General features: G+C 37.9%; 1 protein-coding gene across 1 annotated transcript in view; it reads right to left on the bottom strand.

The window, feature by feature from the left end:
* Nucleotides 1-27,704, bottom strand: part of LOC107658040 (teneurin-2-like) — a 645,835-nt gene that overhangs the window by 83,467 nt on the left and 534,664 nt on the right. Inside the window, exons 10-11 of the mRNA XM_016446429.1 lie at nt 24,798-25,008; nt 11,186-11,423 (exon numbers count right to left, since the gene is read on the bottom strand). Coding sequence (XP_016301915.1) covers nt 11,186-11,423; nt 24,798-25,008 — 449 coding nt within the window. The remainder of the gene's footprint in view (nt 1-11,185; nt 11,424-24,797; nt 25,009-27,704) is intronic.

Genomic DNA, 27,704 nt, shown 5'->3' with positions numbered 1-27,704 from the left:
AATATGAAGCCAGATGAAGAGACAAGAAATGAGACAAGAGGAGATAAAGGGGGTGATATGACAAGAGGAGAGGAGCTGAGAGGAGACAAGGAATGATGGAAAATGTGGAAAGAAGAGAGAGATGACATAGGAGGAAATAAGCAAGGAAATAAGGAAATGTGAGGAGACGAGATGAGGACATTGGAAACAGGACAAGAGAAAACAAAGACGAAACAAAGGCACTGGAATAGAAGAGATCAGATGAGGAGAAAAAAGCTTGAGATGAGTTGAGATGAGACCTGATGATATAAGATGAGGAGAGCAGAGGAAGACAGGAGAGGTGTCAAGACAAGAGGTTAGACGACAAGAGGAAAAGAGCTGGGAGGAGATGAGATGAGACAAGATGATGTGAGGCCAGAAGAGATGAGACAAGATGAGATAAAATAAAGAAATGAGAGGAACCCAAGAGGTAAGGACATAGGAGATAGGACAAGAGAAGAGGAAATGGGCTAAATAAACTAGAGGATATCAGATGAGAGAAGAGGACATAAAATGATACACAATGAGACGAAGAGAAACAAGGAGACCTAAAGAGACAATAGAGGAGTCAAGACGAGAAGGGTCAGTGAGGAGAGGCAAAGAAATGAGAAGAGAAACAATGACGAGACAAGTGATGAAATGAGCTGATATGAGAGGAGATGAGACAAGAAGAGATGAACCAAAGCGAGGAGACTAAAGAGGACAAAGGATACAAGAAGAGAAGATGAAACAAATTAACTAGAGAAGATGAGATGAGATGACATGAGGCGAGGCCAGGAGATGAGAGAAGAGAAGAGGAAAGGAGACAAAATGAGACAAGAACAGATGAGGAGAGAGAAAGAGAAGAGAAGAGAAGAGAAGAGAAGAGAAGAGAAGAGAAGAGAAGAGAAGAGAAGAGAAGACGAGAAGAGAAGAGGACAAAATGAGACAAAGAAAGGAGATAAGCTCAGGTACTTTCTGTAAGTTCTCTGCAGGCGCTGATGAAGTCATTGTTGAGGTCATTGTATGTGTCGTGTGCAAGAGCTGATTAATGACCATGTCTCAGTCAGACAGGTGTGTGTTCTCACTTTATATGTGTGTGTGTGTGTCACTGAGCCCTGTTAAATATGCATTGCTGAAAACAGCCCCTGCCACTCATTAGTTGTGACAGCCCCAGAAGACCCCTCATCACCAAACATGTAGTTACTGTCAGACTCCAGTGTTTATTTATTCATTTTTAACTTTCCATTTCCAGATCTATCCCTCATTTAACTGTCTGATCTCACACTCGCTGCCCACACGCCTCTTGATTGACACCCTCATTATATACATAACTTTTCCACTTTAAATAACCAACATCAGCGCCTATCAAGACAGGTAAGTGACCGCGGTCATGAAATACCTCTATGTGTATGCTGTAATAGGAGTAAAATACTTTTTTAACTGCTTTTTCTTTTTTGGAACACCCACATCCCAAAACACCCAGCATGAGAACAGACAGTTCACTGAGACAAGTTTCTCCCTGACCTGAATCACACTTTGTTCAGTTTTGTTAAACTTTGCTTCTCTCCACATTCTCCTCCTGCAATCCAACTATTGGGCGATGGGTAGTCTAAACAAAGGTCTCCAAAAACTTTTCTAATTATGTTTCTGGGATTGCTGCACCATATCCAGAATTTGATCTGCATGCGGCACGAGCAGAGAGAGGGCCCATAAATCTTCAGCGAGCTGCGGGCACCTGTATTCTGATTGGCTCCCGTTAGGATAACAAATTGGCCTCGGAGCGCAGCTGAGAATTTAAATCTGCCCCACACAGATACCTTGGCAACCACTGATGAAGTCTGAGAGAGAACGAGAAAGAGGGAGGGGGAAGAATAGAGGGAAAGAAAGAAAAGAGGCAAAGAGAAGCAGAGTTTTGCATTGTTCACTTCTCAGCCTGAGCTCGGGAATTCAAACAATTTTCTTTTAGGACAATTTGCCTACCTTTATTCGGCCTTAAAAGCTGCATTTATAACCTAAAATTGCACAACAATTCTCCTTGCCTCTTTTTCTGAGAAAAAAAAAAAAAAGAAGTAAACTATGCAAACTGCATTTTCATGAAGGACAAAAGTAGAACTTGCCACAAAATGTGCAATAAAGACCAATCATAATTCAGTATGCAAATAATACAGTGGCATCATTAAGGTGCTGTCAAATTTACTGTCTGTATTTTCACAGGTGAAATCCAGTGATTTGAATAGGGATCCACCCAAACTAGAACCACGTGAAGGCAATAAAATTCCCAAATGCAGATTTCACCTAGACTCCCTGCGCTGACCATCAGAGAACTGCATCGGTTTGAAATTTGAAGGATTTGGCTTCATGCCTCACTACACTACTGAAAATAAACAGTGAACCCAGCTGGGTGTTATAGGTTTTGTTTATGTTCAGGTTTTCATTTCTTATATTTTTAAGTTTGTCATAATAATGACTACTGTTTTGTCATGTGACTCTCTGAGCCCCTCGCATGATCTTGTCATGTGATTCCTTGGCTTCATGCATCATGTTTTCAATGGTACACTCTTAAAAATAAAGGTGCTTCAAAAGGTTCTTCACAGCGATGCCATAGAAGAACCATTTTTGGTTCCACAAAGAGCCATTCAGTCAACGGTTCTTTAAAGAACCATCTCTTTCTCACCTTTTCATAACCTGAAGAACCTTTTGTGAAACAGAAAGGTTCTTCAGATGTTAAAGGTTCTTTATGGAACCATTTAGACAAAAAGGTTCTTCTACGGCATCGTGAAGCACCTTTATTTTTAAGAGTGTACATTGTCTTGTCAGGTGAATTTCAGTTCTGTCTTGTGATTGGTTCATTGTATTGATTACTCTTAGTCTTTAGTCCTTGCGTACAGAAAGCGCTCATGTTTGTGCTCATCGGCAGCCATATCACCCTGTAGCCCAAGACTGGTTACCCACTGAAGCTAAGCAGGGCTGAGCCTGGTCAGTACCTGGATGGGAGACCTCCTGGGAAAACTAGGTTGCTGCTGGAAGAGGTGTTAGTGAGGCCAGCAGGGGGTGCTCACCCTGTGGTCTGTGTGGGTCCTAACGCCCCAGTATAGTGACGGGGACACTATACTGTCAACAAGCACCATCCTTCGGATGAGACATTAAACCGAGGTCCTGACTCTCTGTGGTCATTAAAAATCCCAGGATGTCTTTCGAAAAGAGTAGAGGTGTGACCTCGGCATCCTGGCCAAATTTGCCCATTGGCCTCTGATCATCATGGCCTCCTAACAATCCCCATATCTACTGATTGGCTTCATCACTCTGTCTCCTCTCCACCAATAAGCTGGTGTGTGGTGGGCGTTCTGGCGCACTATGGCTGCCGTCGCATCATCCAGGTGGATGCTGCACACTGGTGGTGGATGAGGAGATACCCCCTGACAATGTAAAGCGCTTTGAGTACTTAGAAAAGCGCTATATAAATGTAATGAATTATTATTATTATTATTGTTTCCTTTGTCTCTTGTCTAGCTTTGTTGTTGTAACTCGCTATTGGTGAGTTGTGTCTAGTCTGTTAATGTTCAAGTCAGGTCAGGTCAGGTCGAGTCTATTCCAGTCCATGTCACGGTTTTGATTTTGGTTGATCTGTATCTGATTCACATTTATTAATGAAACTACACTTGGGTTCTCAACCTCAACTCGCGTTCAGTAGAATATACATTACAGGACGTTTTCTGCCTGTGAAATTTGACTGAAATTTTGCTGAGACCACATATTTATTGTCAGTAAGATTTGAAATGAAACAAGTTTACAAATGATTCTTTAAATGCACCTAATGTGTTACTGCTAGCTTTAGCACATTTAGTCCCTTCCCTTAGTAGTCAGAAGTATGTGAAACGGGACGTTTGAAGTCATCGTGAGATTTTCACGTTAAACTTTGAATAAACTTAAACACATCTACCACAATGTTTTGTATCACTGCATCTAGTCAAATTAAATACTAATACTAAAAATACTGAAATACTAAAAAATATACGAGTAGAGTCTGTACATGAAGTGGTTGTGCTGAAAAGTGTGAAAGAATAAAAAGCATGAGTGAGACTGCAAGCGCTATAATTAAACATTCACAAGAATCATCTTCTGAGGTCAAAAATTACCCAATTGCCCATAACCATTAGAGGTGAAATGATGCAGAATGGATGCTGCAACATCAAATAACCGCAGAGGCAATCTGGTTCAAGGAGTTCACGGACCTGTGAATGTGTGCACAGCATATCGCACAAGTCAAATTGAATCTCTGATATCTGCACAAACAGACAAATCAAATTCTCTCGTGGCATACGGACTCAAACGGCACTTTAAGAAGTTGACACAGGACCCTGCTGCAAACACACACAAAAACAAACACCAGCCGGGCTGTAACCACAACACACACCTCCAAAAACATCCCCCACGCCGTGCATGTGAAAGCCCTCTTCTTTGGCTCAATTGTGATATTGCGACCTGCTTTGGAATCTAATTTGAGTGTGCACGAGTCTGTATGGAAGGAGAAGAGAGCAGCTCGCGGCGTCCTGAGATGAGAACAAAATTGAAGCAGGCATCAGCTGGTGAAGAGGCCTCACTCCATGATTGGAAATAAGCCTTCCATGGACCGGGCCATCTTCAGTCATTTATGCTGCCGAAAACCGATTCCACCCTCCTCCTTGTTTTCCGATCTCTCCCTCTCACTCCTTCCCAGCCGAAGCAATCTCTTGGATCCTCCCCCTTTCTCCCCAGCTTGTCTCTCTCCTCTCCCTCTACCTGTCTGACAACTGCATACTTTGGCAATCAATCTTGCGGTACTGGCAGCTGTGCAGTCACCTCTCAGAGAAAGGTTTGCTTTTCTACTTTAGCAGGAAAGGCCTGACCTATAAAATAACAGAATTTACATAGAGGACACACACACACACACACACACACACACACACACACACACACACAGAGAGTGAGTTGTGTGTTTCTGTCTAAATGGCTCAGGGTATTAATCTGTAGGTGGAATATTCAGGGTAATCAATCTAAACCCCTTTAAAAGTCATCCACCTAAAGAGAAATAGGCACGACCTCCAATTCCAAGAAGAAAGAAAAATATTCTTTGCTTTTAAATGTCATGCTACTCACTCTTTCTCAGTCACAAGACCATCCGGATGGCCACACAGAGAGATTATATTCCCATACGCCTTCTATAGCATGGGTCATTTTAGACAAAAAGTTATAATCAATGATGTGAGAGATGAATGTTAAATTGAGTTGTTTCATTGTTTGAAATATATACATGTCTTACATTTGCATGTTGATATAAACAAACGGCACAAATTCATCAGATAAACTAACTGTTGCACATGTAAACTTATCTCTTCGGTTTTTTAACCACTACACGGGTCAGAGACACTACAAACACAATTTACACACTTTACATTAAAGCCTACTAGGTTTGAAATAAAATCACAATGGATTCAGAGTTAGACATGGAGCAATGCATTTACAAAACAAAACGAACAAAAAAACAGAAAATAGTATGTTTAATAAAATGTATGTTTAATATATTAGTTAAAGTTACAAATAAATAATAATTAAAAGAAATTTAAAGTACTAACTTAAATAATTAAAGAACCAAATTAATTCATATTTAATATAATTCATAATTAATTCATAGTTCAGCAATATACCTGCAAAATATTAGAAGCTTTTAAAACAAATGCACAGACTGTCTGCATTTATTTGAATGAAAAAGCCCTTTGAAAATAAACAATAATCAATTTGGAAAAAGTGAAAGCCAGGCCATTAAAAAAAAGAAAGAAATGAAAAAAAACAGGAGATAAAGAAAAACACGAAGTGAAGAGAAGTGATCCGTTCATCCTATGGGAACTCATGTCATTCCCAGCTCCCAACTGACTATACACTGCACAGTGCACCACTCACAAATGAACTTACAGGTGCATCTCAATAAATTCGAATGTCGTGGAAAAAGCTGATTGGCATGTCACCATATTCTAATTTGTTGAGATAGTGAATTGGTGGGTTTTTGTTAAATGTGAGCCAAAATCATCACAATTAAAAGAACCAAAGACTTAAACTACTTCAGTCTGTGTGCATTGAATTTATTTAATACACGAGTTTCACAATTTGAGTTGAATTACTGAAATGAACTTTTCCACGACATTCTAATTTATTGAGATGCACCTGTATTTGTCCATGAAAAAGTAACTAGAAAAGTGCAGACCAAAAGCTTCCCCTGAAACTCTCATGAGCGTGGCATCACAGGAGGCTGCTGTTGCATCACAAGGCTGGAGATTTTCCTCCAAACTTTCTCTCTTTGGGTTATAAAACTGCAGAGGTGGATTTGGTCAGTGTTTTTCTCCTGTAGAGGGAGAGGCAGGCAGTGTGTGAAAATGCTCTCTCTGTTGCTGTTGATACAAAAATAAAAACAGGCCTATTAAGTTTAGTGTGTCGGCTTAGTGCTGTGTGACCCAGAGGCGAGAGGAGATGAGCCTCTGCAGACACAGATTCCTTGAGCCTCCATCTCTCCACACTGAGGACCTGTCTGTCTATGTGACATTCTGTGCTATTTACACAGCTGAACACATCTCTGATCTATTCAGCTACTTAAGTGCAGGATCCCTTTTTAAGCATAATATGGCAGCAATTTTTTTTATTACATATTTGCTTTCATATCAAATTGCCTTTTATATTATTATAGGGATCATTATTTTCCCCCCTGAAGTCAACTTATAACAACTGTCAAGGTTTCTTGCACCAAAAACATATCTTAATTTAGATTCACATGACCATTTTCCACCTATCAAGGGGTGTTTACCCTGACAGTTGTTTGCAAAAAAAAATAAAAATACAATGACTGGAAGAGATTTATTTTCAATGAAAGTAATTGAAATTTACCCAGCAATTTAGGGCGAAAACTGGACCGCAAACCTCCAGAGATAAAATGAAGGTAATAAACAGCATAAATGGGGCATCAGAATTAAACAGACTGCTTTTGCTACTGCAGACTGTACCTTAAAATTACTGAGAATTTGAACTGAGAAACTGAGAATTTTATGCATTATTATTTTACAAAAGAGGGGCCAAATCTCTCAAGAAATCTCAGGGGACAACATACAAACACGACACTAATATAATATGTAATATGAAAACAAGTTTAAACTCAAAATTGAATTTTAATCTAGTAATACAAAATGTTAATTTCATAGTTTAATGTTTATTCTAGGAATATGGTGACATTAACTTTAACATATTTTTCCCCATTATTTCTTGAGTTTATTCTCAGGACAAAATGCCTTAAATCTTGAGGGGAAAAAAACTATTCTGAAAATATAACTTAATATAGCTATTCTCACAATTTTATAAAAAAAAAAAATGTGTAAAAAAAATAATGGGGCAAAATAATGACCATATAAGAATATATAATAATAACAATAATAATATAAAATAATAATTTATTTATTTAACCTGGTCTCTAATGCACTTCTAGATTTTAAGGGGATAGTTCAAGTGTCAAATTTTACCATTATTTAAACAATTAAATTATGTCACTCCAATGCTGCTTTTATTTATTTTTTTACACAACATGACGGTGGGTAAAGAATGACAGTGCTTTAATTTTGGGGTGAACTATTTCTTTAGCACATAATGAAACGACATGTAAAAGAGCTTGTGGAACACTGTCTCTGAGGTTAACACTTGTGACCATAGTGAAGTGAACAGGCACTTGCAGGATTCCACTGAGAAGGCCCACAAACCCGCCTGTTGCCCAGGAATGGTGTGTGTGATGCTGGTCAATGCCAGCACAGATCCTGGGTGGTCTGCTGGTGGTCCAATCTGCACTCGTCAGTTCTCTATATCACGCATGCTCGCCACACTTCAGAGCCTCCGCAAATGCGATGAGTAACGCAGTTAATGAATGTGAATATATTGGAAATGAGTTTGTGAATTACACGTGCGTGTGCGTGTGTGACAGGTGGCCCATCTGCATTGACAGAACCCCAATTAAAAAGCTGCAGTGAGGGGGCGGGGCCTGCTAGCAGGGGAACGGGGAGAGGGGCCAGATTTTGGGCCGGCTTCCTGGCTTGGTGAGGTTTGGATTGGTGTGGGGAGTGTGGTTCTGTCTCAGCAGATGGCAGGCTTAGTGCTGCTGGGTAGTCCTGATGGCTTCAGTACAGGAGCGCATTCTAACACACCTGAGCATCCACGAACGTCAGGCCTTCATTTTAGGGCCGCTTCATAATTTTGTGAGCAAATGAGGAAGGATTGTGTGACAATTATCCAGTGCCAGTTAGCTGTCTAAATATTACCCAGCCATAAAGCCGATAGATATTACACACATTGGCAACTTCCAGTGATTTATGATGACAGCGCAGAGAACCGAAGGACGGAATAAAATGCTGGAACCCACTGGAGTTTCCCGACGAGAATAATTTAAGAAAAATCATCATTTGTCACCTGTCAGCTTTAGTGCTGCTTAACAATAGGCTTTTTGGAGCGATATTATAAACAAATTAATTTATAGATTAATTTATTCATGTATTTACAATTATAGTACTTTAGAAATTGTAATATACATATAGATACATACATACACATAAATACAGACTCAAGTTTGGAACAATTTAGATTTTTATGTTTTTGAAAGTCTCTTATGCTCATCAAGACTTGCATCTACGTATCAAAATTACAGTAATATTTTGAAATATTATTACAACTTAAGGCTGTTTTCTATTGCAATATATTTTAAAATGTAATTTATTCCTGTGATCAAAGCTGAATTTTCAGCATCATTACTCCAGTCTTCAGTGTCACACGATCCTTCAGAAATCATTGTAATCTGCTGAAAAGAGCATAAGAGATTTCTTTAACATCCAAAAAAAAAAAAGGTTAGTGTGTGTGTGAATGTGTAAATAATGAAATATGCTTTGAGGTGTAGCGTTAATTCAAATTAAAATCCAGTGAAATGTGAGAATGACTAATTAAATATGGCACAAATTGTATTTATTAGCATATGAGCATAAACTATTTGAAATAATGAAGCTTAATAAATTGCATTTACAAACATCTTAATTCTAAACATTATAAACAATGGCAAGATCATGAACAAAACATAACGCTAGGTTTTCTGCGCTGATATTACATTCTATTGTACATTGTAGCTGTTTATAATTTTTCCCACTGGAAACTCACAGGGTTTTCAACCTTCAGGGGGACCTGAGGGCATTCCAGGGGGTCCATGCAGAAAATAAATAAAACATAAAGAACTGAATTTTGGATGGCATGTTTATTAACCAATTTCTAAATAAAGATCTATTTGCATTTTATAATAAGTTTAATGTTCTTAATGAACGCTATTATAAAGCGTTACATAGAAAATTAGCATTTTAATACTGGGAGTCCCTATTTTGGCTCAGAGTCTGTTTGGGGGGAGGCCTCTGGATCTGTAAAGATTGAAAAGCCCTGACACAGACCACACAAAACATCTTCTGAGTAAATTCTGATGAGGAAGGTGCCGATGGGCGTGTCCATATAATCAGCAGCACAAAAAAGCCAATCAAACACAGCCGACAATTAACGCCGGAGGTCACAGGCATATTGTCAGTGTATGTGTGCGTCACAGGGTGACCCTGAACTGAGCAAAACCTTGTCACTCTCCAATCCTGTACACAGCAGTCCCAAAGCACTCATGTCTGAGAGCTGCATGGCCCATGCTGACATACAGGACAGCCTTAATTACAGCCAGTCAGGAACCTGCACTTCCAACAGGCCTGAGACCTGTCCTGGTGAATTAAACATGCAGCCCGGCCTCATGAATAGTGCATGCGAGTATGCTGTTCTCTGATCTGGGAACAGAGGAGGTGACCCTCTGCCCAGCAGGAGAAACATACACAGAAAGAAAGAGAGAGAGAGTGTGAATGAGAAAACTGAGGCACAGGGGTGAGTGAATGTGTACGCATGAGAGACAGAGCATTAGTATTTGAGGGAACTATGAATGCTAATACTCTAAAAGCCATGCATGCATAATACAGTGTGCATGTGTGATTTGTACGCACACACTAGTGTATGTTTGTTTCACAATTTATTGAGCGTACTACATATTTGCAAGCACAGAAATAGAGAGAAATAGCCTACCCTACTATACACTACCGTTCAAAAGTTCAAGAAAAGAACTCAGCAAGGACACATTTATAATTACTAAATACATTTATAATATAAAAAAGTTGTTTTCTACATTTATAATAAAATGTTTCTTGAGTAGCAAACCAGCATATTAGAATGATTTCTGAAGGATCATGTGAGACTGAAGACTGAAGTAATGGCTGCTGAAAATTCTGCTTTGCATCACAGGAGAAAATGACGTATTTTTTTACTGCCTTATCTATCAAATAAAAGCAGCTTTGGAGAACATACAGAAGAGACTTCTTTCAAACAAACAAACAAAAACTTTTGTTTATATTGTAATACTATAGTCTATAATTATGGAAATAATTTTCAAATTAGTTTTTACATTTAAAAACGACACATTTTTACCTATTTATTTACTTCTGCAATTTTAGAAAATTACAGAATTAAATGCAGGAATAGGTAAAAAAATAAAATCATATGACTAGACCTGTCAAAATATCTAAACTGCTTCCACCCAACTAATAACACTCCTAGAATTTTAATAAAAACAACTCTTTGGATTGAGACACAATTTCTGTCATATTGCACTCAATAATCTTGCTCCCTGGGAGGCACAAAGAGATTGTTTTGTCAGAATTAGGATATAACCTGCTATTAGAATGCTCCTTTCTGTGAGAAATGTGTCTCTAACCACTGTGTTTTTCACTGTGTGACAGTGAAGTTTCCTGAATGCAAAACTGTCATTTATTTCCATTTATACGACAGTTAGATTCGGTTCTCCAAACTGACTAGAAACAGTGTTTCAGGAGTGCTGAGACAAAATGATAAATGAAAATACTTATTGTGTCTCATATTGTGTCTAAAATGTAAGCTACTCATTGTTAATTTTTTAATTATACAGGGCTGCTTTTCCCAAAAGCATCGTTAGCCAATTATGCTCACCAGTTCTGTTACATTCTATTGGTAACGACTGAACTTGCGACCATGGTTGCTTTTGGGAAACGCACTCCAGACGTGTTGTGTCCAAAAAGTGGTCACTGACCTGGTCTCCAACGGGACGCTGCTGTTGAGCACCCAGCTGTCCTGCAGCTGCACTGACTCGGGTGTGGTGGGCCCTTCGCCCGGGGCGGACGGAGGGGCGTGGATGGGGTTGCGGCGGCCGCTCAGTGTGTTGCGGTTGAGCGAGTTGGCAGAGGACTGGTGGTGCGACAGCGTCTGGTGGTTGTGCGGTGGAGGGATGGGCGGCCGCAGGGTGGACTGGCTGTGATGGTTTGGAGCTCCTGGGGAAAAATGATCGAAAAACCCTTTTATCAGGCTGTCAATCAATTATCAATCGGCAATGTCAAAAACTGTGTTAAGCGATGCAGGAAATGCGAACGCAATAACGGCACTGTGAGGGTGAAGTGCAATCAGAATAAACATCAAATCAGGGACGAAAGGACGCTCTTGGTGATGACAGCCTGCCAAAGCTGTTTGTGTTGTTATTCTTTCCTTCCAAATTCACATGCAGACGTTCCGAGGCGGCAGGAAGCCCCTAAAACACTCAACCACCCAGCTTGTTAAGACGCTTGTCAGACAGGAAACTCCTGTCTTCTCGTTTTGAGCTGTGCCGGCATTGCTGGATGCTGTGTTTTCGTACCTCATGAAGCAGCATTAATTGACGTTGTTTGGCTCAGTGTAATCCTTAATGCAGCTTGAATTCGGTGCATGAATCTGCAGGAAGTACCGGCTCTGTTTGACTTTTTTACCGTGAAACACTTTGTACACGGACACAACTGCGGAGCGAGGCTCTTCACTTCAGGGCTGCTTTGTATGAGGTAACCTGTGGTGCTCGGGAAACGTCTGGCATGTAATTTTAAAGCAAAAAGAAAACAAATCTCTTTATCATGTTACATTTATTACTCTTGTCTATCAGAGGAAAACTGAAAGAAAGCGGGGAGGAGGCCAGACAAGAAGCATCAAACATGCTCCTAATAATGTTTTCCCATGAAACACGGAGTAATGCAATAAAGATGAACCTCCCAATCCAAGTTTACTTCCCACCAGCACCCAAAACCATTTCCATTTTCTCAGCCTGCCCATCTCATGCTTGTTGATCCATGACAGTTGCCTGAGAGCGAGCTCCACGGCCCGATCCCCTGTCTATTGCTGTCAGGAGTCTGATCAGTACGAGCAGATGGGCTAAAGGAATACATGAATCAGGCCTACGAAGAGACTCACATGCTTACTGCACTGCAAAAAAAAGTGATTTTCGCAGTGTTTTTGTCTTATTTTCCAGTACAAATATCTGAACATTCTTAAATCAAGATATACCCCAAAATGAAAATTCTGTCATCATGTACTCACTGAATATTAAGTGAGTTTTTTCTTAAAACAAGAACAAATATGTGTCAATGGGGTAAGAAAAATCAGTTTTTCTTGTATTGTTTTCTATTTGAAGTTTATTTTTTGACCATGTTAGCAGCGAATTTTTCTTGTTTTAAACATAAAATGTATTCTTTTTTTTTTTTTTTTAGAAAACAAGATTTAATGACAAGGTTAATGTTAAAATATTGAGTAAAAAAAAAAATTCAACAAAAATGTTGAGTACCATGGTACTTACTATCAGGCCCGTAACCAGCTATGAGGCCACCGAGGTCCGGACCTCTGTAAAATTTTCATGTTCAAAAATAAAATTTGTTCTTTGAATGACTAATTTGCTGTTAAACTCCTCATATGAATGCCTGCATGACATGTATAATTCAGTTTAGACAGTTTGCAAGAATGTTTAGCGTCCCTGTTATGAAAATGATCGCTGCGAGACTCTGACGGAGTGAACGATGCTTGAGAGAGTTGTGAGTGAGGGCGCGGGCGCAGCCTGTTGCCAGATCCAGCTATTATAAGCATTTTTGGACTTGCCTTTCCCACTTAATTTAACAGTTTTTTGTTTGTTTTAGCATCAATATCTGGCAACACATCTGGCACTTAAACTGAAAGCAATCAAAAAAGCCCATGAACAGGTTTTTAGTAGGTTACAGAATTAAATGAAATACGCAAAAACTAGCCATGAAGAAGTCTATGCTATGTCATTCAGTATAGTTAAATTTTCACAAATCATGCTATAAACTTTCATAAGAGCACTAGACAAACTTATTGTAGTTATGTATTGTTGCAATAAACTGATAAAACTATCCACCCTTAAATATAGTAAAGTATTAACACATTTTGATGCAATAAATGGTATGATTTAAAAATAATTATCCCTCCAAAACAGAGAAAACATCTTTTACAAACATCTACATGTCTGTCTCCTTTAAAGTGTTTATAGTGTATATAATGAGTTGTATTTGTAGGGGTTATTATAGCACAATTCTTTAACACCAACCCCCATCACCCCCCTGGGTACGGCCATGCTTACTATGTATACCATAGTACTCCTAAAGAAAAAGTTAGGGTTAGGGTTAAAAAAAAAAAATGGTAGCACTATGGTAAACTTATTTATAGTGTAATTTTGCAAATGGCTTACAGTTAGCTTTAAAAAATTAAATAAATAATAAAAAATAATACATAAATATTAGAATAATTTTCCAGGCCCTGGGTTTAATTTCAAACAAAATAATTATTAAATATAACTGCTCACTCTCAAATCTAAATAGACTGCCCTTTGGCTATGCAATGAGATTCATTTCTTATTTTGTACACAGGAAATAAGATTTGTAGCAAGCTTCTATTCGATGTAACCAAAGACTTTTGTGTTTTCTGTTTGCTTGGCCTCTGTTTAGCAAGTGTTTGCTCTGCGAGATGCTAAATCTGCGACAGTAAAAAGCCTCTTGCGCTCTCTCTCCTCTTATCCTCTTCTTTTCTTTTTAAACACAAGACCGTGCATGTGCCAAGGACTACGAGAGAAGGACGTGTATGTGCGGGGGATTAAATTCATGAACGAAGTCTATTGACAAACACAACGTCAAGAGTTTGTTCTTACAAACTAAATCCAACCAAAGGAAAACAGATCAAGTGTGTGTGTGTAAGTAGAGTGGATCAGTGCTGGCCTGGCCATGTAATCTGCTGTTTCTCGCTGTATTACAATGGCAACACTGCTGGATCAAACATGGAATAAGTGTAAAGTCGGTCCCTTAGTGCTGGGAATTGGGAGAGATCATGGCGCTCAGGCACAGTGGGGTGGGTGATGGGGTCTGACCCCCTGTCTAAAGATCACTGAGGACTGATCTGAGCTCAGCGGTCCCATGGCTTTATCTAGGGGTGACACGCTCTGATGACTCAGACTCTGACTGTAATCAGTGAGCGCTGAGTGATGAAATATATTGTGAAAATGTCTCATAACGACATGGGGGGTGAGTAAATGAAGACATAATTTTTATTTTTGGGTGAACTATCCCTTTAAATAACCCCTAGGCAAGGATAAAATAATTGAGACATGAGATACATATTAAATGCATTATGTAATGATAATAATACATATTCAGATTAACTGAAATAATATGCAAGTATATACAATAAACAAACATGCTTTGGTAGATAATTGACCTTTTTATCTCATAATTATAACTATGTCATAATTTAGACTTTTTATCTGATAATTTAGACATGCCAATTTTGACTTTTTTATATTATAAATACACATTTTTTTGTCTTAATTATGATTTACCAAAGCATTTTTCTTAAGGGCTTTCATAGGAAAACACGATAAACATGATTAGATTTTGAAGATTTTCAGTATTTTGAATAGAATATTTCCTGCATTCCAGGTTATGATATTTGCATTTTATTTAATATTCATGTTTGAATCATTTAATTGATTTATACACTGGCAGTTCAGCAACAAGTATCATATATACTTTTAGAACTTAACAAATTTAACTTTACCTGCCACATAGAACACTTACTCGGACATGAAAACTATGGAAACTTCCAAAATTGCACTTTCTAGATTAAGGGGGTGACGTAATTTACCCCCCCCACACATCTTACCCCACTCTCTCCTACATTCTGTTTCTTCCAAGTTTGCAGAATATAACTATAAAGGTGATTCTGCAGTGCTAAGGTGAAGTAAAGTTTAGTTGCTGTCTCTCATTAGCTCTATAGGTGTGCTGGAAATAGGTCTGGACATTGTTAACTTCTGTTTAAGGGTACTTTTGTTTTGTAACACTATGTATGGCTGTCTGGGGCCACAAGATGAATGCCTCTTCTTCTCTAGAGGCATGATCCCTGTGGCTGGAGTAAAAGTCCTCGTCAGCATGCTGATATAACAGTGAATCTGGAAGACGTAGCCTGATTTTGGGCCCAGGTGCAGGGTGAGAAAGGGCAGTGTACAGATGTTCAATGTGGAGGGAGGGGGGTGACCTCTTAACCCCAGAGAGACATTTAGCATCTGCCAATACACACTCAAACACCCTCCTGAGGATGTGTATACAAACCCACGGTCACACACACACATAAATATACATGCACAGAAACATTTAAGGACAGCAAAATAATTAAAACTCTGAATACCTGTTGGGAAGTTTGGGGGGTAACTTGCTAAACTAAACAAATACTGTAGCTCAGGTGCTGTTCAGTAGTAGCTTCTGTGTGAGCACTCTATGATATCATTAATAAACACATACTGCAATTCAAAAGTGTGGGGTTGGCATGATTATTTAATATTTTTGAAAGGAATATCTTATGCTAAGACTGCATTTATTTGATCAAAAATACACTACAAACAGAAATCACATCAAATATTATTTACAATGTAAAAGGACTGTTTAATTTTTGTATATATTTATTTGAAATGTATTCCTGTGATGCAAAGCTGAATTTTTAGCATCATTACTTCAGTCTTCAGTGTCACATAATCCTTCAGAAATCATTCTGTGATGTGCTTTTCAGGATTCTTTACATTTACATTTAGTCATTTAGCAGACGCTTTTATCCAAAGCGACTTACAAATGAGGACAATAAAAGCAGTCAAAACTAACAAAAGAGCAACAATATATAAGTGCAAACATTATATATACACACACACACATACACACACACACACAAAGAAAAACAAGTGGATAGAATAGAAAAAATAGAAAGCTAGTGTTTATTTTTTTGTTATTTCAAAAAAATAAAAAAATAAAAAATAAAAAAAGAAGATAAATATAGATAAAGTAGAATTAAAATAGAATAGAAAGTGTTCGAGTTAGAGGGTCAAATAAAGGTGATTCTTTGATGAATAAAGTCTGCAGGACAGCATTTATTTGAATTTTTTAAATAACATTATGCATGTCTTTAACCTTGCTGAATAAAGGTATCCATTTCTTTATATATTATGCACAAATATGAATTGAATTAATTTCTTTATATCTGATATATATCTTACTGACCCCAAACTTTTGAAAAGTATTGTATACAACACAGCTTTTCACTGCCTCCAGCATCTCTAAGGATAATTAAAGTGAATGTTATGACAAGTAAGATAATTACACTTACTCTTAAGTAGTGGTCGACCGATATTGTTTTTTTGACAGCCGATGCCAATATCTTGGAAAGCAGGGGTGCCGATAGCCGATATAAAGCCGATATAATTTGTTTTTAATTTTAATTAATATTTAAGAAATTTGAAATAATTTGACAATGGATTAAAAAAATTATTGCGTAAAATAAACATACTTATACTTTAGATGACAAAGTATTTTTCACAAAGCCTTTCTATTACTAATAATATAAAAGCAATCGTTAGAATACTTTTTGTACACATTAATTCCTTTGTTTAACCGTTCTATCTGATTATTAAACAGACTTCTATCCATATTAGACAGAACAGTTAACAACGACAGTAAACAAGAGAGAGAATGTGAGCACTGTGGGCTCAGGCGCTGCCGTTCTCAGCGCCATCAAAATAAAAGTCTGACGCACTGTCAAAATATAAGTCCCGCCTCGAACACATCGGCCAAGCAGAAAATCTTATCGGCCGATGCCGATATTTGAAAAATGCCAAATATCGGCCGATATATCGGCCTTGGCGATATATCGGTCGACCACTACTCTTAAGTCAACATAGATAAATGACGATCAATTTATTGAGTTTGCTCTATTGCTTGTTTACTGTGACAAAACATTAAACACAGCACTACTGAACAAGATAAATTATGGTTCAAACTACTCCCAGTTGTCAAGAGGACATTTTTATGAATCAGAGATAAGATATCATGCACAAGCTCAATAGAGCGTCTACTTTTGTGTCAGTACACTTTTTTTTTTTTTTTTTTTATATTCATGATTAAAAAAAAGCATTTCATTTCATTTTTTAGTTTTTTTTTTTTTTTTTTTTAAGCCAGTTGTGCATGTAAAAGCACAAAGGCATTTGTAAAAAAAAAAAAAAAAAAAAAAAGCTGGAGAAAACAACAAATACAAAAGCCACTTGTGGTCGAGACGAAACACTGTAGGCTCCCCTGTCAGCCCTTCCTAGACTGATGAAAAGGTTGTTTTCATATTCATGAAGAAGCATTCTTCATTCGTAAACCTCTGCACGCATCATCAACTTTTATCCCGTGTCGACTATGAAATGGCTGTGTCGAGGCTCTGTGTGTGTATGTGTGAGGGTAAAAATTCACACCCGCAGCGCACAGTAATCGCTGTCCTTTTCACTCTCGATGTCTCCTTTACTCTAGGACACTGACAGATTTATGCAGCCTAGCATACTTATTTTAAGAATGACTAATTGAAGGTTTACTTTAGAGGAAAATCGAGGTTCTTTGTCCATGAATTTTTTAATGAAACTAATTGATGCCTATTATAAACAGACTGACTGATGCACATGTATTATTCTGGAAACTGCACTAAAAATGAGATGAGACTATACAATTGAGACGTCTGCACAAACTATCAGACAGTTATGTACCAAGGACACATTGAAGGATAAAGCTAAAATCCAATCCCCCTGCTTGGCTACAGTTAAACCAACAACAGCACACAGACACCAACACAAATTGAAATAAACCGCTGGACATTAGCGGCAGAAACCATAGGAGTGAGAACATAAACTTCAATTTGGGATGATAAAGGAGATCGGAGAGAGGCCCTGGACCACAGGAGGTAAAAGAGAGTGTGATTTGAGTGGAAAACGCTTGTGAATAAATAAAAGAATGTAATTAGGAAACAGCCACGGAGATCTTCTACTCTTATACAACCAACCCATCCCACCATTTTCACTGATAACACGGTGGTTTTCTCTCGCCACTGAGAGTGCCAAGATTTAACTCTCGGCAGATTGCAGCGAGGCTAGACGGCGCAATATACAGCACATCCCAGCAGAAGGCCGGTCGAGTATAGCTGCCTGTTCACGTATGCTGTAAACGACAGCAATAAAATGGAAGATGAAGGTCATTTCGGCACATAATCACCTAGAAATAGGATACATTTTACAATTAGGGTTTGGCATGGTCCAGTTAGCACCTGCTGGTAGATGCCAGAACTGCATCATCTGGCTACAAAAAGCATCTTATGAAACGGATAGCTGTCCTTGATTCTGATTGGTTGAGCCGCGTCTGAAGCTGTTGTAAATTACTCTACAAACATACACCTGCCGCAGTGTGTATGTTGCTGCTTCTTTGTGTTGCTTGGCAACCACTTGCAACCACAACCGTTTCTGAGGAACTACATTGTTTGTCGGAAAATAATATTTGTATTAATATCACTACATTTTATTTGCTTTGTTTTAACGCTTCGCGTCGTGCCTAACAACACTCTTAAAAATAAAGGTGCTTCACGATGCCATAGAAGAACCTTTTTTTGTCTAAATGGTTCGATAAAGTACCTTTAACATCAGAAGAACCTAAAGGCTTCTTTGTGGCGAAAAGAAGGTTCTTCAGATTATAAAAAGGTAAGAAAGAGATGGTTCTTTAAAGAACCTTTGTCTGAATGGTTCTTTGTGGAACCAAAAACGGTTCTTCTATGGCATCGCTGTGGAGAACTTTTTTAGCACCTTTATTTTAAAGAGTGAATGCCCCTTAGCTGTTATAAATTTGTGCGTGTGTGTGTGTTTACTGCTGTGTGTGTGCACTTGGATAGGTTAAATGCAGAGCACAAATTCCGAGTATGGGACACCATACTTGGCCACACGTCACTTCACCTTCACTTTTTTTCACTTTCACTTAATTTGCAACTAAAGTGTGTTATTCTGCACTCAACATTCCAGCAAAAAATCTGATATGACAACATCATTAATAGCTCCTAGCAAATAGAACAATAAAAGTTTCAGGCACGGATGAGCCAATTAATAGATACATAATTTATAAAGGAAGACTGACAGTAGACATTTTGCTTCCAAATGCACAAAACACACATCCAACTTTTACTCACACACAGTAATGTGATCTGACAGTACTCACAGTTGCGTGCCAACATACTCACATGTGCTCGGGCTAAGAGAGCTCCGCATTAGTTCACTACTACACGCACACTGGAAACATGTACACCCCCTACAACTTAAGTACCAAAGCACTGAGGACTATGTGTGTGTGTCTGAAAACACTGAAAGCATAGTGGAGTTCTGTGTCAGTCTCAATAGCGCAGCGTGGAGGTCATCTAGCTTGACACAGATCCAAACCTACATGGTTCAGCTCGCTCTTACTAAAAGCAGATCCCCACACACAGCCCGGCGTGCCTGAGGTTAGCACTTAAACCCACCCCCTGCTCTTTCTGGGACCGTGCCTGTGCCGGGCAGAGCAGAGCGGAGGCGCTGAGCAGGATGGAATTGGCTTTCAGTACACTGCATTAGTTTCACAGTAGAGCTCCGGAGGCCCACTGGCAGCGGGAACAGAAAGCCACCATGTTTGTTTTCCAGGCCCAGCCTCAGCAAAAATGTTTATTGATATTTGCTGTGGTTCAGTGCAAGTGTTGGATGCTGAGGAAGGATGCCCGCACAGCAGCCGCAGCCAAGAGGAGCAGTAGGCGTCAGGACTTCTGCTTTCTTTCAGAAACTCTCACAAGAGCAGCCACTGGCCTAAAAAATCTTACACAAATTCAAACGGCTTTGTAAAGTCTGTGTCTTGCCATCTTTAGCAGTCCCATTTGTGAGTTAATTTCTTTGAACTGGTTCAAACTGACTTGCAAAGCATTTGCAAATCACTTGATCATACGAGTGAAACATATTGGAACCATAATTTGATACAATCTTTGTAACCTAATTTTAAAAAAAATCAGTTTTTAACTTAATTTATTTTACTATAAAACAAACCCTCAAATTGTATTTTTGCTGACGAAGATCTAGAGGTTTTTGCAGTATTTTTAATAAAGATCTTAGGGCATTATTTTCTTTTCCCTACTGTAGGTTTGCATTATTGTGTTCTTCATCAGAGCACACACATGCTAATATAAAAACAATAATTATAAAAAAAAGCAATTATGCAATAGTACACCCTTAATTACCACTGCAAACAGAATAAAATTAGCTTTTAAACGTGGGTGTCAAGTCTAAACTAAATAGCTTACAGTTTCCTCAGAACGATCACTCAAAGTGACTCTCAAACAAACTGAATAGCTAAAATTAATTGACTTCCCTATGCTATTTTTCTTCACCACCTTTTAATACATTCTGTCCCTCTCACTAACATGCTAATACAAAAACAATAACTAAATGAATAAATAATAACAATAATAACAAAACTTGTGCAACAACACATCCTTAATTAACACCGCATAAAATTAAACTAGCTTTAAAAGGCACTGTCAAGTCTAAACGAAATTGTTTTCACAATTTCTCCAAAATGATCGCTCATATTAATTGGTCATTGAATGAACCCCTTTTCAGTACAATCTCTCATCCCTCACAAAGACACTTACAGATACCTGCTCCCTCAGAGTGAAGGGACAGCAGCTGGTCTGGAGGTCATGCTGTTGAACTCATGGACGTTTATTCTGAGGTTTAATTAAAACGCAGCTTGGTTGGTGGTAACAGAAGTAAATGCAAGCTGTACGCTGGGCTCCGAACGAAACATTTCCCTCACATTCAGCCTCTTTGGCCCAATCCCCTCCTGTAATGAGCAATAATAACAGTCTGAGAGTCATCAAATCAGCCTGAAAATAAACAGGCTTTTGAAACCCCACTCTAAAACCCACCCACACACAAACACACACGGCCCTCTGTTCTGAACACAAAAGCTTAAATACCCTAATACAAAAACAATAACTGAAAAACGAAAAAACAATTATGCAACAGTCTTTAATTACTACTGCAAAACAGCATATCATTAGCTTCAAGGGGGCATCCAGTCCAAACTAAATTGTTTCAACAGAATTTCTTCAAAGCACACGGTGATAAAAAATTCATTGCATTAGGATCTACGGCTGATTTCACTGGCAGGAGTATGTGACTTTGGAAGTTGCTAAAAATAGCTAGCCGACACTCTCCATTTATAATAAATGGAAAGAGATGCAAACACAAGCGCTTCCCACACACACACACACACACACACACACACACACACACACAGCGGCTCTTTCCAGGAGCTCTCTTTGGAAAGACACCTAATGCCACAAATCAGCTTCAATGTTTTTTCAAATATACAGGCCATGAATCACAATTTCAACAAACCAAATTAATGGAATCTGCAGACTTTTTTAGGGGGCAGCATGACTGATTTCATCATTGATAATAAGCAGAAATGTTTCTTGAGCAGCAAATCAACACATTAGAATGATTTCGGAAGGATCATGTGACACTGAAGTAAATTCAGCTTTGCCATCACAGGAATAAATTACATTTGAAAACCAATTACAATTGAAAACAGTTCTTTTAAATTGTAATATTTCACAAAATGATTGTTTTTTTTGTTTTTTTTTAAATCTTACCAACTCCAAACTTTTGGATGGTAGTAGATTTATTTAAAAGAAAGTGTTTCCAAACCTTCTATGTCTTCATTTTTACAAGCATTTATGTTGAAAAGGAGGCATTTCATCGCATTTCTAAGAGAGCTCTCTTTAACACAGCCAGACTGCCAGTCAAAGAGCCTCGATGACAGCTGCAATAGCTGAAGTAATGACTGTGGCACCGTGTGCATGCCACCAGTGTCAGCGCTACCCACTGGCAGAGACGCAGTCCAGCTGTGCAATATAACCCACTGGAGCACAGACCCGCAATAAACACTAAGCAGAAATATAGAGATACACGCCGCTCTAACTAATTCTGAAGCTTTTATGTGTTTAAATTCAAAACCAACCGGTAATAAACACACTTACCAGACTCAAAAACATCTACTCCGAGCACTTGGCCAGACATTTCAATTCCTGCACAGCAATCACCCTCAACAAGCTCACAGGACATTTCATTGGACTTAGTCTCACGAAAACACACATTTCCAATCTCAATCCAACACCCCAAGATGTAAAACACACACACACTGAAACTAAACATTCTCAGACTTGTACACAAAATCCAAGCTCAAGGCAACATGATAATAAGCCAATTATTTAGTGCTTCATTTTCAGGCTAATTGCGAGCTTTGAAACTCCTCAGAGCTGAATGTGTCATCAGATCAAGGAAATGCAAACTATATGACAAACTTGCAAAGAATATGAAATATTAATAATTATTTGCAAGAATCTGATATTCAAAGTAGTTCTTTTTTCCAAATGCGATAAAGACATTACAAAAACAATGAATGGCATTTGTCAAAGCGGAAAAAAGTGTCTTATAGAGCTGATCAGAATATAGAAATATACAGATATTTTCTCCCAAATTAAAATTGCAGCTTGATTAGGGCATCTATATTCAAGAATTTAATATAGTACCAACGTGATGAAAGAACAAAAGAACTAATAATTGTACTATTATTTCCACCACCACATCATCATCGCTATTCTGTTGTGTAGATGGTAACATATTTCCAATACTAATCAGAGATTATATTCTTAGATTCTTAAGAAAAAATCTCGTTTTGCAATTTCCTTTCACCAAATGCAAATTTTATGACAGCTCAGAAGAAAAAACGAGAATACGAACAGGCCCAATAAAGCTATTAGTGGTCACCTTGTCTGCACTGAGAGACACTGTGATTTCCCCTCTTGAATGTTTGATCTTCTCTCATCCATAATCCTTCTGCCGCGTCGTTCTAGAGCCGTGGAGCTGGCAGTGTTGAAGTGAATTTATTTACAATGTGGTTAGTCTGCAAATGATTGATGTTGCTGCAGCAAACAGTAAACCAATTAGAGGCATGATGTAATGTCATTTTAAAAGGTTTATAATCGCGTTGCTTCTGAACTCGGGCCCCTGATCAGACGTAATAAAGATTTATAGCAGATCAAAGGAGAGGCTAATGCCATTAACAATAGATTATATTCCAGCAGAAATTACATTAACAACTTTTTTTTCCTCCTCTCTGCTAAATATATCCCCTGGATCGCAGATTTGGACGCGGGGCAAAGTTTGGAGGACTGTGCAGCGTACGGAGCATTAATTACTCTGAATGAGCACAGCTGTCTGACCTGTTATAGTGAGGTTCTACACAGCCTGTGAAAGTATAATAAGTCATCATAACATAAGTGCTTCCTATGTTGCACCCTTGTGGGAAACCAATGCTGTTTGATTTCATATCCATTTGTTGTCACCTTGAGCTTCACTAGTCATAAATATAATCTATTCCTATAACAAAATGACCTTTTTAGAAACAAAAACACTAACACTATGTCCTAACCGGGTGCAACATGACAAAATGGCAAACCCAATCTCTTCCATGTTGTGGGCCATTCATACACGTTTTTTACAGTGTGAACCAAGGAAAAAAGTTTCAGTTATGAAATCCGATTTTTTTACAAGCCTGATCCACTGTAAACATCCTACAGTAAGTTTGCATCATATTTTAGTATAATTTATATATGACAATATTTGAACAAATATTATTACAGTATTTGCTTGTATTTTTAATTAGCTTTTATTTTTGTTTTTATTTGAATTTTAGTTTATGTACTTTTGTCATTTTAATTTTTTTAATATTTTAATTTAACTTTAATTTATATTTCTGTCAATTTTATTTTAATAATTTTAGCACTTCAACTTATTTCAGTTAGATTTTTATTTTATTTAAATTTATTTAACGACAAAAATTAAAAATTTAATTAAATTGTAATATAACTAATTTATAGTTAATTCAATTTTAGTTTTAATAATTTAGTACTTCAACTTATTTCAGTTAGTTGCAAAAATAACATTTCTAATTTTCATTTAGTTTTCATCTAATATTTCTATTTTATTTTATTTTAATCTCAGCTTTATTTGAATTAACAAAAACAATTTTAACAGTTTTAGTTAACAATAACAACACTGTACTATAACCGATGTGGTAGCTAGCAAAAGTGACTGAAAAGTCTGAAAAGAAATATCAGATCTGGATACATACAATTTTAAGAATGACTGATCTAAAAATACAGATCTAAGCTTATTCCCTGTAGTGTGATAAAAGCCATTTCTTTTCAGTGGGAGCTGCTGATATCCACCGTCATGATCAACAGCAGTCACTGGCACTGTTCTGAATGACTCGGTTTTTACTGCTTATTTTGTTGATGATGTTGCATTTAGTTAAAACAGTGTTAGGAACTATTATTTTCATAGTAGACAAAAATACAGGACACAGAAAATGAGTAAGATGACAATGGGGGCATCAGCCAATGAGATGTGAGTGGGAGGGGCTTACCAGTGGGGGGCTGGGCCCGGAGCAGGTATGAGTTGGGGGAGATTTGGTCCTCTGGGTGGGGCTCCAGCATGGTGTGGGAGGAGCTGCTGTCCAGCAAGGGCACCTGACACTCCCTTATGTTAGGTGGGGCCGGATGAAGGGGGACAGGTGGAGGAGAAGGAGCAGGGGGCAGGAGGCTGGAGGAGGCGGTGGAGGGAGGGAGGGGACGACCGAATGGTAGAAAGCGAGAGAGTGAAGAGGTGCTTTTGTAGAAGACCTTGAATGCAGAAAGTGTATGAGCACATCTGACTCAACTTCCCTCTTCAACGCTCATCCTCCTTCTCCCCATGACTCCTTTGTCAGTACAGTATGCGGTCATTCAGGGATATTGAGTCGAGGTTGCTGGCTGTGCCTTGTGTTATTGATTTGGTTCATTGCTCCCCTGTGCCAGAAACACACCTCCATTCACACACTAACTCACAAAACACAGGGCCCCATTGCACTAAGCTTATTTGATAGATTTGTTTTTAGATTTATTTATTTTAGATTTAATTTAAGGTGGTTAGTCCAAGCAATGATTTTATTACAGTAAAATTTTTATTTGATGTTTTAAATTATTATTAAATATTAAATGAAATATTAATACACTAATAATGAATATTATAAGCCTAAATATTATTAAAAACTGAAATATATTTTCATTTTTAATGTTAGCTATTTCAGTTTACAACATTTACAAAATATATATATATATATATTAGTTCATAATAGTAACTCTACCATGTGTCTTGCTTAAAGTTTTCCTTAACTTTTTCTTTTCTTATGTCTGACCTCATGATCTGTGGAAGAGGGACGCATATAATATATAAGGAAATATAGCGGGCTGATTGGATTGCTTAAAGACCTGGGGTCTGCTGTTAAGCAGACCCCAGGGACATGGGGCAGAGGCCCCTTAAATAATAAAGAGAAAGACGAGGAAGGATATGTTTACCGTCAGCATTTCATAAAAGCATCTATGGCATACGCATCTGAGAACAAGTGAATGGGAAGAGAGAAACAACGAGAGAGAGAGAGAGAGAGATATGGGGATCTTCACTAATGCACAGAGGAGATGAATAAACACTGAAGAGCTCAGCGAATATGCAGATGAAAGACCGAGAGGTTAAGTGTGCTGCTCGCTGATTAGCTTGACTTCTAAAGAGATGGATGAAGAATTCGACCATAAAAATACAGAATGGCAGAGCTGCACATGGGTATCTAAGGACAGAGGAGCAGCAGGGATTCTGGGAAGTTGTTCTTGTCAAACAGTAGATAGAAGCAGCGTAGATGCACCAATGAGTCATTTTCTCGGAACAGAAACAGAGAATAATATTTGTTAAGTTTCAATGAATACTTAAAACAGCTCAGAGGAAAAATGTTTATTGTCGTTGAACTTGTTTTAACAAGCACATAATATTCATCACACAAAACCATGACACCATTTTCAATGGACCATTGCTTCAATAATGAGAGTATTTATGGCACTGGACAAGAGAAGCCTGTGTGTGTATATGCATGCGTGTGTGTTGGGGGTTATTACATTTTTAAATCACTTTAATTACAAAAAAAGGAAAAATTGCATTAGGTGGCCAAAAGCAATTATAGGTTAGAAGGGGGCTGGGGGGGGGGGCACCTGTTCCTCTAGATGATTCTTCTCCTTTGCTGTCCTTCCTAAATTTCCGTTATCTCTCTGGGAGAGGATGTGCTACTGTGGATCTGCTGGCCTGGAACGCTGATTTGACCTTGAACGTCCCCTTGATTCATTTTTTAAATACTATCCCAACTCAGAGACAACTTTTGATTTCCTGAAGAGTATAAACTTTGTGCTACTTTCAAAACATTGCACTGGTAGTTTGAGCCGCTCTACAACAAAATGCAAACGAAATTTTACACAAACTAAAATAAAACTTTGTAAAAAATAAACGAATAAAACAAAAACCCTATAAAAATAAATAAAACTATGAATTAAATAAAAAAAATAATAAATACAACTTTACCAGTTTGGGATCAGCTAGTTTTGTTTTGTTTTGTTTTATTTATTATAATTTTTTAACATTATCCAGCAAGAATGCATTAAATTGATCAAGAGGGATCTATAGCAATGTCTGTAGTAAAGATATTTCAGGTTGAATGACTTTTAAAGACATATGTAACAAAACAAATTCTGTTCTTTTGAACTTCCAATCCGTCACAATCCTGAACAAATGTAACCACTATTTCCACAAAAATATTAATCATTTCTTAACATTGATTATAATAAGAAATGTTTCTTGAGCCCAGCATATCCTAAAATCGGTACATTAGAATGATTTCTGAAAGATCATGTAACACTGAAGATTGGAGTAATGGCTGCTGAAAATCCACAAATAAATTACATTTTAATATATATTAAAAATAGAAAACAGTTTTAATATGTAATACAGCCAAATGCAGCCTTGGGGGAGCATAACGGGCTTCTTTCAAAAACATTCAAACAAACTTTCTGACCGGTAGTTTGTATTTTCTGAAACTTTTTGTCCATTGGAAATCTCTGGGAAAAATATATTTTCAATGTTTTGCCAAATGAACAATCAATACCCAGATACATAACTGTACAATCTATTGAACAGGCTGTATTTCTATCTCTCACAGGCTTGATTTTATTACCATAAAATGAAATATGCCGTCTACTCTGACTGAGGTCTATCAGCATCAATTGTGTGCCTTTCCACATTGGCTGGTCTACTAGAGCTAAAAAGAGCTGTCAGCTGTACTTTAGGTTCAGTCTCTTATTATCTAGCGTTTCTCCAAAGCCGTTGCTTTTGACTTTACTCTATTTTGACAAAACTCGATTTGAAAAAGTCTGTGGACGGACTACATGAAAGTGCATTGTGACGCTTGGTTTCACAC

The sequence above is a fragment of the Sinocyclocheilus anshuiensis genome, unplaced genomic scaffold (assembly GCF_001515605.1).
Source record: "Sinocyclocheilus anshuiensis isolate Anshui unplaced genomic scaffold, SAMN03320099.WGS_v1.1 scaffold227, whole genome shotgun sequence".
Classification (NCBI taxonomy): Eukaryota; Metazoa; Chordata; class Actinopteri; order Cypriniformes; family Cyprinidae; genus Sinocyclocheilus; species Sinocyclocheilus anshuiensis.
Note: the sequence above shows the minus strand (reverse complement) of the source record. Positions and strands in the feature narration are given on the sequence as shown.